This window comes from Salvia hispanica, chromosome 1 (genome assembly GCF_029641045.1).
Source record: "Salvia hispanica isolate PSC_SH4W2 chromosome 1, Shi_PSC_v1, whole genome shotgun sequence".
Lineage (NCBI taxonomy): Eukaryota > Viridiplantae > Streptophyta > Magnoliopsida > Lamiales > Lamiaceae > Salvia > Salvia hispanica.
Window position 1 is genome coordinate 59,357,181 of NC_142692.1, and position 17,392 is coordinate 59,374,572.

General features: G+C 36.6%; 2 protein-coding genes across 4 annotated transcripts; one reads left to right on the plus strand and one right to left on the minus strand.

The window, feature by feature from the left end:
- The first annotated feature begins 3,205 nt into the window (after positions 1-3,205).
- LOC125185121 (ultraviolet-B receptor UVR8-like) lies at positions 3,206-6,645 on the plus strand. 3 transcript variants are annotated; one of them, XM_089067542.1, is made up of 8 exons: positions 3,238-3,354; positions 3,443-3,485; positions 4,126-4,161; positions 4,311-4,588; positions 4,684-5,033; positions 5,117-5,518; positions 5,724-6,111; positions 6,187-6,645. In XM_089067542.1, exons 4-8 carry the CDS (start codon positions 4,367-4,369, stop codon positions 6,418-6,420), a joined length of 1,596 nt encoding a protein of 531 aa, XP_088923668.1. In that variant the 5' UTR covers positions 3,238-3,354; positions 3,443-3,485; positions 4,126-4,161; positions 4,311-4,366; the 3' UTR covers positions 6,421-6,645. The 3 variants fall into 3 exon arrangements, with proteins under 3 accessions (XP_047937568.2, XP_047937569.2, XP_088923668.1); XM_048081611.2 differs by lacking the exon at positions 3,443-3,485 and having other exon boundaries at positions 3,206-3,354; XM_048081612.2 differs by lacking the exon at positions 3,443-3,485 and having other exon boundaries at positions 3,227-3,364.
- Positions 6,646-11,410: 4,765 nt separating this feature from the next.
- LOC125218708 (T-complex protein 1 subunit epsilon) lies at positions 11,411-14,990 on the minus strand. Its single transcript, XM_048120447.2, has 9 exons — positions 14,695-14,990; positions 14,181-14,499; positions 13,335-13,683; positions 13,009-13,141; positions 12,649-12,701; positions 12,442-12,544; positions 12,043-12,209; positions 11,850-11,963; positions 11,411-11,738 (listed from the first exon to the last, which is right to left on the minus strand). Exons 1-9 carry the CDS (start codon positions 14,891-14,893, stop codon positions 11,568-11,570), a joined length of 1,608 nt encoding a protein of 535 aa, XP_047976404.1. The 5' UTR covers positions 14,894-14,990; the 3' UTR covers positions 11,411-11,567.
- Positions 14,991-17,392: the final 2,402 nt, after the last annotated feature.

Consider the following 17,392-nt stretch of genomic DNA (forward strand, 5'->3'; position numbering starts at 1 on the left):
CATATATTTTTGTGGAACTGAAGAAAATAGAAAGTGCACATATTTTTATGGGACGAAGGGAGTGTCATTTTTCCAAAACGAGTACAAAAAAAATGTCTCACTTATCTTGAAACGAAGGAATTATGATGTTTTAGTCCAATATTGAGTGTAATTAAAATTATAGATTGTCTAAGGTGGGGTTTAAAATATATAAGTGATATCTTATTAATTCCAGTTGTTCAGATGAAGTCATAAGTATTATTGTATTGAAATAGAGTTGGTGAAATCAACGCTCAAGAATTCCTAATTTCGCTTGTTCTATTCCTATAGTTTACTTATTTTATTTACTTGTTTATTAGTACTTCCTCCGTTCATAATGGATGACACATTTGGGGAATGCCATGAGATTTTAGGAGATGTTGTTTTGTCTGTTAGATAGAGAGAAAAAATATTATATTTATATTAATATGAGAGAGTGATTTTTCATAAAAGAAGATGTAACATCTTGTATGGAACAAACTAAAAATAAAAATGTGGCATTTATTATTGAACGGTGAGAGTATAAATTTCTTCAGAATCGAGTTGCTCAAAAGTAAAAAATAGCGTTTAAAGCCCAAGTTGCAGTAATACCTCTATTTTAATGTTAATAAATTGCGCATCAACTTTTTGGATTTTGTGCAAAAATTCTGAGATATGTGGAAGCCAAAAAACTGCCTACAACAAATTCCATTTTATGTAAATTTCTAAATTTCTGAGATATATGCATTGAAAAAAAAAACTTTATAGACTCTATATGGATGAAGATGGTGGAGCACACACAGTGACCGATGTATATTGGAATATTTGAACAAGAAGGTATAGTTGTACAAAGAAAAAAAAAACAACAATGAGACATGCATTAACAAATTTGTCATTGGTCTAGTGGCAAAATCAGTCTCCATGGTTCAATTTCTAACTAAGATGCATGTATCTTACTATGTCAATAAATAAAAGTCTCATTTTTTTTCTATTTTAATCCATTTACAGATAAGAGTTCTAGTTCATTTTTACTATAAATGGTAATAGGGTCACACGTTCCACAAACTCATTCCTCACATTTCATTTAAAACTAATATATACAAGTTGGACACATCACTAACTTTTTTCCACCTACTTTTCTTAACATTTCATAAAACCCGTACCGCCAAAAAATTAGACTCTTAATAGCGGATGGAAGGAGTATATTTTATTTTTTAAATCTCCACTAATTGTTTTTCATTAGAGAATTTATATGTCTTTGTTTTTCTTTTAATACTTCATATGTCTAGTAAAAATAGTTTCACCGTAGAATAACATGAGTTTTAATGCAAAATCAATAAAGTATAAAAGAAAAATAAATAAAGTGGGCATAGTAGAAGAGAGAAAGAGAAATATGGATAAAATAGTATAGAGAACGACAAAAAAGTGAAAATAAATTGGAAGTAACTTTTCATTTTTAATATGGATATTGGCCCTTAATATTATGGAATTTTTTAAAAAGTTGAGTTTTTCCCACGAATTTTAAAATTGACATTAATATCACGAACTTTTATCTGAGTTTGTTATTTCCCACCAGCAAAAAATTTTGGTATATTAATGGATTGAAGAACAATTTTGGAGGGTGTGTTTCAAGAAAAACCATCCTCAATGATTGAAGAACTTGAAGCTCTCGAAGTTATTGTCGAGAAATTACGAAAAAAATCCGTATCATGATATTATTTGCCGGAATTTTTTCGCTGGTGGGAAATAACAAACTCGGATAAAAGTTCGTGATATTATTTAACAAATCTAAAGTTCGTGGAAAAAACCCAACTTTTTTAAAGTTCCTTGATATTAGGGACTAATACCCCTTTTTAATATTCCTGTTGTCTCACTGTCCCACGTTACTTGAAGCGTTTCTTTTCAGCACGAGATTTAAGAAAATTGTGTTTAGTGAGTTAAATAAAGTAAAATAAAGTAGAGTAGAGAATAAAGTAAGAGAAAAAGAAGAAAATAAAGTAAAATAAAGAATAAAGTATGTGTCATTAGATTTTTGTTATTAGTTAAAAAGAGAAATGATATTTGGGACAATCCAAAATAGAATACGACAAGTAACTTGGGATAGAGGGTATGAAACTAATTTTGATGGATTAACGAAAATAAAAAAGACTAGGAATGGGGTGGGTAAAGAAAATTAGAGAATATTTTGCCAGTATTAAGTTTTCAATTAAAATATGATACGTAATTTAAGAAATTTAATGAGGAGTTTGCTTAACGCAAAAAAAAAATATAACTATTAAAATCTAGTACTACTACTCCTATAAAATATACACACACATTAAGGTGTGTTTTACCAAGATATCCCCAAGAATGTTATCGTAATTATGAAGGGGAAACAAAAGAGGACATCAAATAAATTCTTTTTTTGATTTAATCAATTATAAATTCCAACAATAAATTCTTGATTTTGTTAGATATGGATAGTTTATAGTCTCCCAAAATCTTGGCATAGATACACCAAATTATCTTATCTTCTTCCACACGAGATGAAATTTAATCTACCATGTGCCATGGGCCTCATTTTGTAGGTCAAATAGGGCTGGCAATTTTTGACACGACACGATAACACGACACGAACCGGCACGAAATTAATGGGTTTGGGTCAGAGTTTATCGTGTTCGTGTCCTTATCGGGTCGACCCATTAAGGACACGAAAATTTCGTGTCGTGTTCGTGTCGTGTTCGTGTCGGGTTCGTGTTATCCGTTAACAATGCGTGTTCGTGTCGTGTTCGTGTTATCCGTTAACACATAATATTTTAATATTATTATTCTTATTAACACATAATATTTTAATATTATTATTCTTATTATTTTCATTTTTCAATACTTATTTTCGTGTCATTAATGGGTTCGTGTCGTGTTCGTGTCGTGTTGACCCGAAACGGTTCGTGTCGTTAATGGGTTCGTGTCGTGTTCGTGTCTGGAGGTAGCGGGTCGTGTTCGTGTTCATGTTTGAGGTTTTCTTAACGGGTCGTGTTCGTGTTTGTTGTTATCGTGTTCGTGTCGTTATCGTGTCGACACGATAACGACCCGACACGCACGATTTGCCACCCCTAAGGTCAAATTCATAACAAATGTTTACATTTTGTGTGTGATGATATAAACACGGTTGACACCTCATCACCTCATACACAATTTTATTCATTCAGAGAAAAATAAAGGTATCCTATATATACAGACTATCTCTTTCCAATCAAAAACTCTCCCTTTTCTCCTTCTCTCTTCAGGGAAAAAAAGGAATACTGCACAAATATCCCATCATCAAGATCAAATTTTTAATCATTTGCGTCGTCTTTCAGGCTAAAAATTCAACCACAAGTAATCACCTGTAAATTTCTCTTTGGTTCACCACAATTTAAGACTGTTGCTTTGTGATCGGAAATTTTTGATGAGTTTTTCATAGCAGATGCCACGTGGGTTTTGAGGGGAATCTTGTGCCCCTTTTGCATGTAAAAACTTTTGCTTTTCTGGGATTTTTTTACCCCTTTTGTTTCTTGATCTGTTTATGTACTCTATAACAATGTGCAGAATCAAGACTGACTTTTTTTGGTGGTTGTGAAAAAAATTCCCACTTGATCTTGAGAGTGATCGTGGAATTGAACTTTTTTGGGTGATCGGATGTTGAAAGATTGGATTTTGAGGTCAATTTGTTTGTGAAATTGCGATGATCATTGTTTTGGGATCATCATCATCGGCCAAATTTCTGTGATTTTTGTTGGGATATTTATTCAGTGGTGGTTTTGGGCATGCTTCATTCAACAGTGTTCTTCATTTTGAGTATACGTACTATCTACGTTTGCACCTTTTTTTTTTGTTGTGGAGATAATAGTTGCTTGTTATAATGTGTTTGCTTGTTAGATGTCATTTGATTTGATGCTCTAATTTTGGGTATTTTTTCTCTTTTCTCATTGGATCAAACTAGCAAAGATTGCTTTTTTTGGTTGATTAAGGTCTGATCATTGATGTGTGGCTGTGTTTCTCAACTAGATATGACTTTGATGTTGTTTTCATGATCTTTAGCATCTTTCCTAGTAAAGAATTCGACTTTTTTTTTGCATAGTTTGATTCTTGATTGTGTATTTAATGCAGGCTTGATTTTAAAGCTGTGAACTAGAAGGTAGAAAGGTATATTAATTATTGAATTTAAATCCCTGCATTTTACTTTATTAGATTATGATCTTTCTGTAGTTGGATTATCCCAATCTTGCCTAGTTAGAATGGTAGAAAAAATTGGAAAAAAGCTTACATTTTATTGTGAATTTCTGATCTTTCAGTAGTTCGATTATCCACTCTTGCCTAGTTAGGGCACTGCAGCGACAGAGCGGTGCCCATGGATACCACGGCTAGTGGAGCATCGAGTGTTCAGTACCATAACGTCACTGAGCAGGCAATCGTGCCCCTTGCTCCTCCCCCTGTAGCACACCAAAGGCAGCAACGGCATTGCTTTGGAAATGCAATCCCCGGGGAGTTCCCGTTGTCTGCTAACCCCTCCATCGTCCTGCATTTCCTCTCCGCCTGCAATTTAGACCCGCAGGATCTTGCCAAACTCGAGGCAAGTGTGTTTTGTTTATGCTTCCCCAAAGTTGGAATCTGCTTGACATTCTGCTTTATGATGCTGCTGATTGAATTCAAAATCCTTTGTTGCAGGTGACTTGTTCGTTTTTTAGGCAGCCTGCGCACTTCGCCCCTGACCACGAGCTCTCGTTGGCTGAGCTTGCAGCTCTTGATATGTGCCAGAAGAGTGCCATATTCAAGCCAATGACGATAGAGCAGCAGCAATGCTTGAAGCAGAGGTGTGGGGGCTCGTGGAAGCTCGTCTTGAGATACGTTCTTGTTGGGGAGGCATGTACAAGGAGGGAAAAGTCGCAGGCAATAGCCGGCCCTGGTCACAGCCTTGCTGTGACATCTAAAGGCGCTGTGTATTCGTTTGGTTCCAACAGCTCCGGACAGCTTGGACATGGAACCACACATGAGGAGCCCCGCCCTTCTCTAATTAAGTCGGTTATCCTCTCTGAACCCTAGTAAAAACGATGATTCTGCAAAAGGGTTAAGTTTATAGTGCTCGATTGTTTTGATGCAGATCTCTGCTAGGAGTTCGAATTATTCATGCTGCGGCTGGGGCTGGACGAACAATGCTGATTAGCGATGCAGGACGTGCCTATGCCTTTGGTAAAGATTCTTTTGGTGAAGCCGAATTCGGGGCTGAAGGGAATAAGTTAGTAACCACACCGCAGGCAGTCGAATCTTTGAAAGATATCTTTGTTGTGCAAGCTGCTATTGGGAATTTCTTCACGGCCGTGTTGTCTAGAGAAGGAAGGATTTACACGTTCTCTTGGGGACACGAGAGCAAACTTGGCCACCAAACGGAACCTACTGATCTTGAGCCACGCCCATTGTTGGGGGCGCTCGAAAACATACCTGTGGTTCAAATTGCAGCTGGCTATTGCTACCTTCTTGCTTTGGCATGTCAACCTAATGGAATGTGAGTTCCTTACTATCCATATTTAAACAATACTACTTACATATTTATGCCTAATATTTTCAAGAAACTGAAGGGAATAAATCTTGATTTGAACAATGCTTGAGTTCTTGGCTTTGTTAGTCTTGATGATGTCCTTGCTAGCTAACTTAAATGTTGGATTTCATCGTGCTAACACATGATATGCCCCTTCTTTGGATGTTATTAGGTCAGTATATTCTGTCGGGTGTGGGCTAGGTGGGAAGCTTGGGCATGGTACTAGAACCGACGAGAAGGAGCCAAAATTGATCGAACGGTTTGTAGAGTTGAATCTTCAGCCTGTTGTGGTTGCTGCCGGTGCTTGGCATGCTGCAGTGGTTGGGAAGGATGGAAGGGTATGCACGTGGGGATGGGGGCGGTACGGATGCTTGGGGCACGGGAACGAGGACTGCGAGTCAGTCCCCAAAGTAGTCGAGGCACTGAGCAATGTCAAGGCCGTACACGTTGCAACAGGGGACTACACGACCTTTGTGATCTCGGATGCTGGAGATGTCTATTCTTTCGGATGTGGAGAGTCATCAAGCCTCGGACACGATACTGCTGCTGCTGATGAGCAGGTTAATTTGATCCCATCCCTGTCCGTTTTCTCGTCTTTTAAAATTGGTGTCTCAATCCGTGACCTAAATGAGCAGGGAAACAGGCAAACGAACGTGCTGAGTCCGGAGATCATGACCTCATTGAAGGAACGAGTGGTGCAGATAAGTCTCACGAATTCGATATACTGGAATGCGCATACGTTTGCGCTCACGGACTCGGATAAGCTCTACGCGTTTGGGGCTGGTGACAAGGGGCAGCTGGGGGTCAAGCTCGCGGCTAATCAGACGGAAAGGGCAATCCCGGACCGTGTGGACGTGGACCTCAGTTGACCTCTGCCTTTTAATCTTATTATTAACATTTCATTGTAGATATATGTTTATTGCTCTGTGTAAATATAAACAGTGATTGTGAATAAGGGTAGGATTTAGGAGCTGCAGAATTAACCTCTTTTAGAAATTTGTTAGCTCTTTGTCTGAAACCAGTAAATAGTTTGATGAAGACTTGCCAAGATTGTTTTTTTAACTTAATTAGATTGGTGAAAAGTACTTTTTTAACCATTTTTGTTTTTTCTTTATAGTTTGCACATTTTTATTCATTATAGCTGAGTGCCATTTTTGTTTGTTATATAGTCATGAACATATATTGTGTGAGGATGTGTAAGAGTATTTTACATTCTGTAAAAGCAAATACTACATGTTCATGGTGAATGAAGTTATCCAGCAATGTTATATAAGGGTTCTATTCTTCTTCTCAATCTCGGCCCTCTATTTTCAAGATCTGATGGCTGAATTAAGTGCCACATGTTATTAATTAAAATATTCAAAAAAATCGAAAAGGGCCTTTTAGGAAGGCACACTTTAGTCAGTTATGGAAGTTTCCTTGAATTTTTCCCTCAAATCTCACGTATGATTTTTCTTTCTTTTCTCAAGTTACTGACTCAAATCTCACACATAATATCTCTTTCTTTTCTTTCTTTCTTTTAATTCAATTGATTTTGATTTTGTGTTCATGATTACACAATAATTTCTCTGATATCTCCACCGCCTCCACAAGGAAGAAAGCCGTCGAGGTCACCGCCGGAGTCGACACTACAATCTTTCTTCTCTCCCTCATCGTTTTTTCTTCTCTCCCTCGTCGTTTTTTCTCCATTGAAGACCTTCTCAAGAAATTGCCGTCGTCTTTTTTCAATTGAAGACGTCTGTTTATTTTTTTTATTATTGTTAAATTTTGGTAGAAAGTTATTGTATTAGTCGTGTAATTGACATCTATGGTTTTTTGTATTTGTTTGTGATTAGTTCGTTCTTGTATTTAGTTTTATTTTGCATCAATTGTCGTTTTATTTTCATGAAATCACCCATTGCTTACAGATTTTCGTGTATTCGTTTCGTAAGGTTCAGCTTGTAAATTTCCGACGAGTAATGTACTATAGTAAGTGTATAATGTAGATTGTATTAATGTACGATTATGGTTGTATAATGTATACGCCAGTTTTGAATAATGTACATTACAAGTTAAATTCATTCCCCTTTGGGTTTAGCAATCCATGTGGCTAGGGTATAGTACCAACCGAAATACGAAAACGTCACCAATGGCAGAGAGTTTGAATCATTCCTCTTGGGTTTAGCAACCCATGGGGCTAGGTTATAGCACCACCACATGAATTAAATTTCTTTTTTTTAATGCGTTTAAGATTTGGTCCAGTAAATAATGTACCAATAGTATCTAATAATGTGCACGGATCATTGAATAATGTATAGACTGAGTAGAACAATGTTGAAAGGAAATTGAATTCATGTCCTTTGGGTTTAGCAATCCATGGAGCTAGGTTATAGTACCCACTCACAAACGGAACCATCACAAAGGGCAGAGAGTTTCAATCGTTCCCCTTGGGTTTAGCAACCCATGGGGCTAGGCTATAGCACCACCACATGAGTTAAATTTCATTTTTTAATGCGTTCAAGATTTGGTACAATAAATAATGTACCAATAGTATCTAATAATGTGCACGGATCTTAAATAATGTATAGATTGAATAGAATAATGTTGAAAGGAAATTGAATTCATGCCCTTTGGGTTTAGCAATCCATGGGGCTAAGTTATAGTACCCACTCACAAACGGAACCATCACAAAGAGCAGAGAGTTTCAATCATTCCCCTTGGGTTTAGCAACCCATGGGGCTAGGCTATAGCACCACCACATGAGTTAAATTTCATTTTTTAATACGTTTAAGATTTGGTACAGTAAATAATGTATCAATAGTATCTAATAATGTGCACGGATCCGTAAATAATGTACAGATCGTCCATTACTACAGGACACAAATTGTCCATTATTGAGTAAATAAAATCCATTACACTGAAATATTTGTACATTATGTTTATCAGTTAAAACTACTCATAAAATCACAACAAAAACGTCTCATAAACATATACATTACAGGACACAAATCGTCCATTACTGAGTAAATAAAATCCATTACACTAAAATATTTTCACATTATGTTTATCAGTTAAAATTACTCCCTAATGTAGATGATATCTAAACCCTAGAGGTATGACTGGAACTCGTGGACTTTGCGCTATCGCAATAGGAATAACATCATCAACCGCTTCCTCAATATCCAACGTAGGGTGCTTCGTTGCTGTCCAAAGATTCAAAAATTCAAAAATTTAACCAATGTGCTAATCCGTAAACACAATGAACAAATAATGTTAATTTTCAACCATATAATGCATCAATTCAAGTGAAATAATCGCTTCAGATTACACGAACATTACCACATACATCAACACATAGCCAACAGTCAATAATATCACACAACCAACGAATAATGATTCACCTTATTGTGAACCAATCGTTTCATATTCAAACCAATTCATGAAACACACAACAGTGACAATAATGCATAATTTATCCATGAATACAGAGTACAAATGCAAGATTACTGATCAATAAGGTAGTAAAGCCAACGAATAATGCATCAGAACAGGGGAAACAATTACGTAACCTTCAGACTGTGTATTACATGGACATAATCGACAACAAATAATTGTTTCATAATTCTTTCATCCAAATCGACCAAAATCAGAGATATAACTCAATAATCAACCAAATAGTCAATAATGGACAAAATCGACAACATACTGAACACAAAATCGACAATTTCCAGAAACCAAACAAAATCCGTATGGTTTCACCCGCAATAACCGAACATATACCAAATACAACTCAGCAATAAACTAAAAAATTAACTAATGGACAGAACTCTAGTTCAAAAGATTACAATTTCTTTTTTTCTTTAGAAAAATTGACCCAAAAAAATTGTGCATTATTCAAACAACGAACTCAATCGACGGTAAAAGTTGTGAATCGATGACTATGTAGTCCCGAAAATGTCCAAAATCGACGCTTACAAGTGTTTTTTACCCAAAATCGGAACTTCAGAAACCCACCTTCAGAAACCAAAATCGGAACTTCAGCAACTCAATCGGCACGCGCGAAACTAAAAATCGATACTTTAAGCCTGTGAATCATCGACCGACGGTGAATTTTGCGGCGAGAATCGACGGTGGAGTTGGTTTCTCTTCGATTGGAGAGGCGGCTAGGGTTTAGGCGGTTTTGAAATGGTGGAGAATAGTTTTGATCGTGGTTTGAAGGGATGGAGTGAGAGAGTGAATGAGAAGATGGAATGTTATGAAAATCTAGCTTAATTATAGGAATTTTCGTTTTGAAACGCGTACAAGCCATTATATTTTCACTCTTATACCCTCATAATGCACAGATTATGACATATAATACAACACGGGATCAGATTTCTCCTTTTAATCTAGTCCGTCAATTCCATCAATCTAATGAATGATATTAAGAAGGAAATAGACACTAAGGGGGTAATAAGACCTTAATGCTCCCCTATCTGTATATAAGCAAAATTTTAGAGTTTTAATACGAGCAATTAGTGAGAAATTTTTTTAAAAAAAGTAACCGTAAATAATTTATATATATGTGAGGAAATTGGAGTGTGTAAGTGGGGTACCAATTTACACAGAAAATCGGAGTGGTATACATGCACCCTGAAAATGAATGGATGTTGACCAAGAAAATCGCTGAAATTGGTGGGGTAGTAGAATGTAATACTCCCTCCATCCCATAGAAATAGGCTATTTAGGATTGACACGAATTTGAATGTGTAATTGATAAAGTAAGAGAGAATGAGAAAAAAATAGTTGAAATTGTGTAGAAGATGGTGGGGGCATAAATGATAAAGTAAAAGAGAAGGTGAAAAATATTGTCATAAATGGATATGAACTATTTTTATGGGACAGACGAAAAAAAAATATGGCTTATTTCTATGGGAAGGGGAGAGTACTTGATATTTGTATACGTAGGATACCAATTTCCTCCTTCTCTCCTCTTTCCTTGTTAGTATGTCTCATACTCCCACAAGAGTATACGTATTCTAATTTTGAAAGCTTTTTTTCTCTAATGAGGTGAGACTCATTCTTCACTAACAATACTTTAATTACTTTTTCTTTCTATCTCTCTTACTTTATCAATTGTGTATTAAAATCTGTGTTCAACCAAAAGTGCATGTTCTTATGTGAGAGATGGATTAATTATAACTAGTATAAACTTGTCAAGCAATGCAAATTGACTTTTTAAAAAAGTACTCCCTCCATCCATGATTAAGTATCCTAAGTTGATTTGACATGAATTTTTAAAAATGTCATGGAAAGTGGGTAGAAAAAATTAGTTTTTAAATAAAATATGAGTAAGCTGAGTTACTCGAATGCGGGCCTATTACTAAAAGTAGTAAAAAGTAAATAAGACACTTCATTGGATGATGGAAAAATAAACTTTAGACAGTTAATCATGGACGGAGGGAGTTCAATCACAAAATGACTTATAGTGAGCACCCATCGCCCAACTTTTTCGTCCAACATGATTTTAGGGGTTTCGAATAGTACCCTTTTAAATTCATCGAACTTAGAAAGGAAATTGAAGAAATGGTGTTAAGCAAATTGATTACCACACCTTTTTAGTTTTCTTTAATAATAAAATGACATATTTCTATTTCTGATAACTTTTTTTAACATCCTAATATATTTTTTCTTTCTACAATTAAATATGCAACTCCTTTTCATCCATTTAATATTTTTCATCCACATTTTCTCTCTTCAAATAAATGCATTATCAAACGTCTTCTAAAATCCCATGTTAATTAATAAATGTGTCTATCTTAGCCAGGACAGAGGGAGTAGTAATTAAATTTCGTATGAGACTAATAAATGATAGGCGGAAGTTAGATGCCACAGAAGAAATAAGGAGTACAAAATAAAACCCACTGCCAGATATAAAATCAATGTCTCACACAAGTTGAAACAATGTCTCAAAATCGACCGATTCAGCAACCTAAATATTGTTGCAGTAATTTGACAACAGCAAAATTTTAACATTCAACAAAAACATGTAGAAAGATCAATACTCTGAAGGTGAAATAACATCATCAATCTTCAAAATCATCTTCACAACTTGAGTTGCAAGCAGAATCTGCTGCTGTTTCCCAATCAGAGTCTCAAAAACGTTCTGCTCACGCATGTCGTTCGTGCCAACGTCGTTGCAATCGATACCACAGCAGTTGTTGTTCTCCTGCACATTGAAAGTGTCCGTGTTCAAGTTCATCAGATAGCATACTAACAATATCACAATGAAAACATGACGAAAAGAGTTTGCAATAAATGAAGCAGGGTGTGGTGTTACTTTGATTTGCTGAGATTTCACAGCAGATAGAGTTTCAATAGGTTGGAGGCCGCTGTTTTCAGCCAGCGCCATTGGGATAGCATCTAAGGCATCTGCGAAGGCTCTGATTGCATACTGCAAAATCGAAATCGAAAACGAAATGTAAAGCTAAAAAGTATCTTGGAAATGAAGGTGCAAGAGGGATGGGGCGGACCTGCTCGACTCCGGGGTACTTATCAGCTGCTGCTTCTACGGCAATTGAGCAGGAAATCTCAGCTGAGCCACCACCATATACTATGGAGTTGTTACGGATGAGATTCCGAGCAACACATAAGGCATCATGAATACTGCGTTTTGTTTCCTCTATCATCATCTTGTTACCTAAAGCATTGTCAAGAAACTGGAATCAATTCAAGTCCATGTCTGTTTCGCACTTGCCTAAGAACTTAACCAAATATATCAATCATGCTCTAGCAACACAAGCAGAATTAAGTTATATAACTCATGATAAATAACAAGTACTGAATTGATTGTAGACAATCTCAGCTCAGCGTCTTGTAGATTGAAAAATCATATCAAAATGTAGAACTATAATACATAAATGAATACCTACCACCACGTATAAATATTGTTACGGCTCTGGAATTCGCACAGTGTTCAATATATATCATCCGATCCTTAGTGGTGCCAAAGGCTTTTTCCCGAACCAAGCCAGCCTGGCATGTGTAACCCAAATAGTTCAGACATACGGTGTGTCGGTGTCTAGGATGAGAGTATGAACTATGATGAAAGGTCAAACGAACGTGTGGTAGAATCTTACCTTGCCCAATTTTTCTGTTGTCAACTCCTGAAATCTGGGCACAATTCTCCCACCTAGTAACAAAGTCAAGAAAGAGTTTCATGAGAAAGGCCAACTAGAGAAAGTAACATAAGTATAAGAAGATTAATACTTCCTCCGTTCCATGTTAACTGAGTCATTTTTCTATTTCAGGAAGTTTCAAGATAATTGAGTCATTTCTATTTTTGGCAAAAAGTAACTTTCTCTTTTACTTTATTCTCTCTTCATCTCTCTTACTTTATTCACCATCCCTTTAACACACTATTCTTAAACTTCGTGCCGAAAAGAAATGCCTCAATTAACAAGGAACGGAGGGAGTATAATTGCAGGATTTCCAAAAACCTGTGGCAATGGCTATCAGCTCTAACTCCACGCCACCAACCCATCTAACAGCAGGCAAATTCCTGTGCATCAACAAGTGGTTTGCCTCATCATCAAAACCCCATTGGCAGATTACCAGAGTGGCCCCAACATCCTGTGACACATTGATGATTTCAATTACACCAGTGTCTTTACCTCTCCCAAAATTTCAAGCATATATACAAAACATAGATCCTACCATCACAAGGATCAACATGATCACAAACTTTGTCAACATTGTAGAAAAGTAATGAAGAAGCGTACAACAAAACAATGTTCAAACAAAAGAATATGCAGAAATAGATCACCTTGCATTTTTGAACCATATCATCGAAGTACTTCTGCTCTTGTTGACGCAAAGTTTGGAACTTTTCCACAGTATCAATATCAACCTTATGTTTAGTCTTTGGCTTCGGAGGCTCAAAGGGGCAAGTCAAAATTGCAATATGTGCATCCTCGATCTGCTTAGGCATTTGGGGATGACTCATATCTTTGTCTACAACAATTCCATAAATTAGTTCCGTATCCTCGAGCTTCCCACCAACTTTTCCTTCTACTTTAATTAAGTCTAGATTGACATCCCTCCTCTCTAAATCTGCAACAGCGAGCACAGCTTTGACTGCAATCTCAGCCAAACTTCGCTTGCACCTATTCACTCTGCAGAGAGCATATTTGACATTACCAAGAGTCCAATACAAGTCAAAATCAGCAGATTGAAGTGTTAGGATCCAAACAGTCACAAAGTCCATCAAGCACATTTTACAGCATTAAGACAATAATATTTAGAAATTGCCCAGAACACAAAAAATTAAACAAATGAAATTTCATTCTCAAAAGCCGCAGCAGCAAAAAGGTTACGAGATTATTGCAGTAGAAAAATTCATCAAAACAAGTTCTAAAGCTTCGTCTAAGTGCATAAGCAAAGTCAATATATTATTATTAACAGCCAAAAATACTCTTACAGCACAACTAAAGTTCTGATCTGGAACTCCTAAGAATAAACACTTCACTACAGTTCACAGTACACATAAAAAAAGTCAAGAAACACAACAATTTCCAAACTCAGACAACAAAAGAAACACAATATATTCAAACAATAGCATGAGTATCTCAAACAAGCGCATATCAAATTATCAACTGCAAACAACACTTACATCTTAGATGATAAAGTAGTCATACAAGTCCGGATTAATGGCTCCGCATCCGCACCACTAAATTCAAATTTATGCGCAATACGCTCCAAATGCTCAAAGGCAATCCTAGAAGCCAGTTCATATCCCTCTGCAACCCTAATTGGGTGAATTCCACGCTCCAACAGCTTCTGAGCTTGCTCTAGAAGAGCACCAGCCATTACAACGACTCCAGTTGTCCCGTCCCCAATCTCATAGTCCTGACTCCGAGACAGCTCCACCATAAGCTTAGCAATCTGATTGTCAACATCCATCTGCTCCAAGATGGTCGCACCATCATTTGCTGACACCAAAAGTAAAACAATTTTCACACAGAATCTCAACAAATTCAATTCACGAAGCTACAGACATCATCTAAAAACCTAAGAGCTAACTTATGGTAAATTCAATTCAATCCACGAAGCTATAGACATAATCTGAATTAAAAGCTGCAGGCATTCGAAAACCCTAGGAGTTGCAAAATAGAGTGAGTGCTTACTTATGGTGACCTCTCCATCGGGGCTCTGGAGCATCTTATCCATGCCTTTAGGGCCGAGGGAGGTGCGGAGGATCCGAGCGACGGCTTTGCCGGCGGCGATGTTGGCCTTCTGCGCATCAAGGCCGCGCAATCTGGTTTTCTGCTCCTGCTCGCGTAAGATGATGAAGGGGCGGCCGAACTCGTCGAACGCCAGTGCCATTGTCGCGGATCAAAGCTTGAATCGAAAATGAAGAGTGCAGGGAAGGAGAGTGATGTGAGATTTTTCCAGAAGATTCAAGTATGCCCTAGTTTACTTCATTTTTTGAGTTAGTGGCATTACTGTAATATTGATTTTTATACAATTTTTTTTTAAAATATTCCTATATTAATTGTTTTGAGTTGATTGGTCGTTTCTAAAACACTGCGCCCAAGCTAATAAATTTAAGTAGGTACTCCCCTATTTGAAATGTTATCCACATTTATTTAGGCGTGAGATTGAAGAAATGTGAGTGGAAAAATATAATAAAATATATATTGTACTTTTATATATTAGTTTTATAATAGAATGAGTGTATAGAGAGTTATTGGAAAGCAGTCGTGGACATAGAAATAAATTGTGATAGAGGCTTTATTAAAAATTTTCGTAGGTAACATATATATATATATATGAGTTGTGATACATGGAAACCACTACTTTAATGCATAACTAAAGACCAAAACACATAGTTCATTTTAAGAGCGTTTTAATATACTATAAAGGCATTTTCATTCATGACACAGATTTGGAAATAAAGAGTACATTAAAACACCATTATACTGACTTGGGGTTTAGTTCGCTATAAGGGCTTACTATAAGAGCGCTTTAGTTTATTACTCCCTTCGTCCCTAAAGAGTATGAATTATTTCTTTTTTCGTCTGTCCCTGAAAAGTATAAACTTTCTAATTTGAAAAACTCAAACAACATATTACCACATACATCATTTACAACTTATATCATTACAATAATGTGAATCCCACCTTGGAACTCTTTAAAACGAGGGATGCTACCAAAATACTAAAATTCTAATAATAAACTAATTTCTTTTAATTTAAAGTAAAATTTAATGGGAAATAAGAGGAAGTGAAAACGGTTTAAAAATTTGGAAAGAGAAAACATCATTGACATTTTTCTTAAAAATATAAAATATTGACTCTATAACAACGGCATATTATAATAGTATACTCCCTTCGTCCGCGAATAGGAGTCCGTTTTTCCATTTTAGTCCGTCCGTGAATAAGAGTCCCGGTCCACTTTTACCATAAATGGTAGTAATAGGGTCACACTTTCACCTAACTCATTCCACTCACATTTCATTTAAAACTAATATATACAAGTGGGACCCCTATTCCACTAACTTTTTATCACCCACTTTTCTTAACATTTCTTAAAACTCGTGCCGCTAAGGAATGAGACTCCTAATGGCGGACGGAGGGAGTATTCTTCAAGCGAATATGTCTACCAATATTAATTTAAAGACGGAAATAATGAAAGCCCTATTTATTTAATCTACAGACCCTAGGGTTGGTTCGACCTAATCCTATACATCGGGAAAGAACTAACAAATAAAACCCGACGGAGCTTATAAATCGCTCAAAATAAATAAATAAGTTCAACACATAATTAAAATAACAAGACTAAAGGCCAATGAGGTCCTAATATTGCATTTTTATGATTTTGGTCCTAGACATTACGTTTTGAATTTCTCGGTCCCATACATTTTAAATCGGGTCGGACTCAGTCCAAAATGGACGGCGCAGTGAAAAATAAACGGTCAACGTGTATTTAGTCGATTTTGACCCATTTAAGCATTTTAATTATGAAATTTTATATTTAAAAAAAAAACTAAATAAATCAATAAAAAACCCCTGTCTCTTTTATTGTACTTCCCTGCCACTTCTCCTTCACCGCCGCCACTACCGAAAAATGAACTCAAAACAGTAGGAGATCAAACCTATCCATTTCTGTGGAGTCGCTCTCTCGACCACCGCACAGAAGAAAGCACTCCAAGGCCTCCTCCTCTTCATTCTCGCGCCAATGTTGTGCTCTCCGGAGGCGACAAAGCCAAGTTCCAGCCAGTTGAGTATGCCGAGATTTTTCTCCGGTTCTTCTTCTATTCCGGTTTAAGCCAACCGGGAGTTCCGAGACGCGATGAATTAACGGAACCGGGTCGCAGCTCGACGAAGCGAAGCTCCGATTCAACACATTGAAATCCAAATTCGTTGAGATTGTCGGCCACGTCCCTGATATCTATGCCCGATCTCCTGGTATTGTTTGCTCTACATGGTTGGACTAAGAAAGTTGTTTTTTTCTTGCCCAGATTTTCCTATTTCTTTTCTTGTTTCCTTCTTTATTTGTATGTTTGTGTGCAGGAAGGGTTGTGGCGTTGCCAGAGGGGCAGGAGTTGGGGTGGCGGCGGCGGTGAAGAAAAAGCGGCAGGAAAGTAGAATAAGAAAGAGACAAGGTTTTTTTTTTATTTAGTTTCTTAAGAATAATAATTTTTTATTTTTCTAAAAACTTATATTTCGTTATTAAAATTCATAAATGGGTCAAAATCGACTAATCTGCCGCTGACCGTTAATTTTTCTCAGTGCCGTCCGTTTTGGACAGAGTTTGGCCCGATTTCAAATGTGTAAGACCAAATAATTCAAAACGTAATGTCTAGGACCAAAATTGCAAAAA

What these genes read in the sequence shown, in the direction of transcription:
- LOC125185121 (XM_048081611.2), top strand. Translation starts at nt 4,367, where the DNA reads ATGGATACCACGGCTAGTGGAGCATCGAGTGTTCAGTACCATAACGTC. An exon ending in CCCCGCCCTTCTCTAATTAA is followed by an intron (nt 5,034 to 5,116) that starts GTCGGTTATCCT and finishes GTTTTGATGCAG; the next exon opens with ATCTCTGCTAGGAGTTCGAA. An exon ending in GCATGTCAACCTAATGGAAT is followed by an intron (nt 5,519 to 5,723) that starts GTGAGTTCCTTA and finishes GGATGTTATTAG; the next exon opens with GTCAGTATATTCTGTCGGGT.
- LOC125218708 (XM_048120447.2), bottom strand. Translation starts at nt 14,893, where the DNA reads ATGGCACTGGCGTTCGACGAGTTCGGCCGCCCCTTCATCATCTTACGC. An exon ending in GCTGATAGCCATTGCCACAG is followed by an intron (nt 12,702 to 13,008) that starts GTTTTTGGAAAT and finishes CTTTGTTACTAG; the next exon opens with GTGGGAGAATTGTGCCCAGA. An exon ending in AGTACCCCGGAGTCGAGCAG is followed by an intron (nt 11,964 to 12,042) that starts GTCCGCCCCATC and finishes TCGATTTTGCAG; the next exon opens with TATGCAATCAGAGCCTTCGC.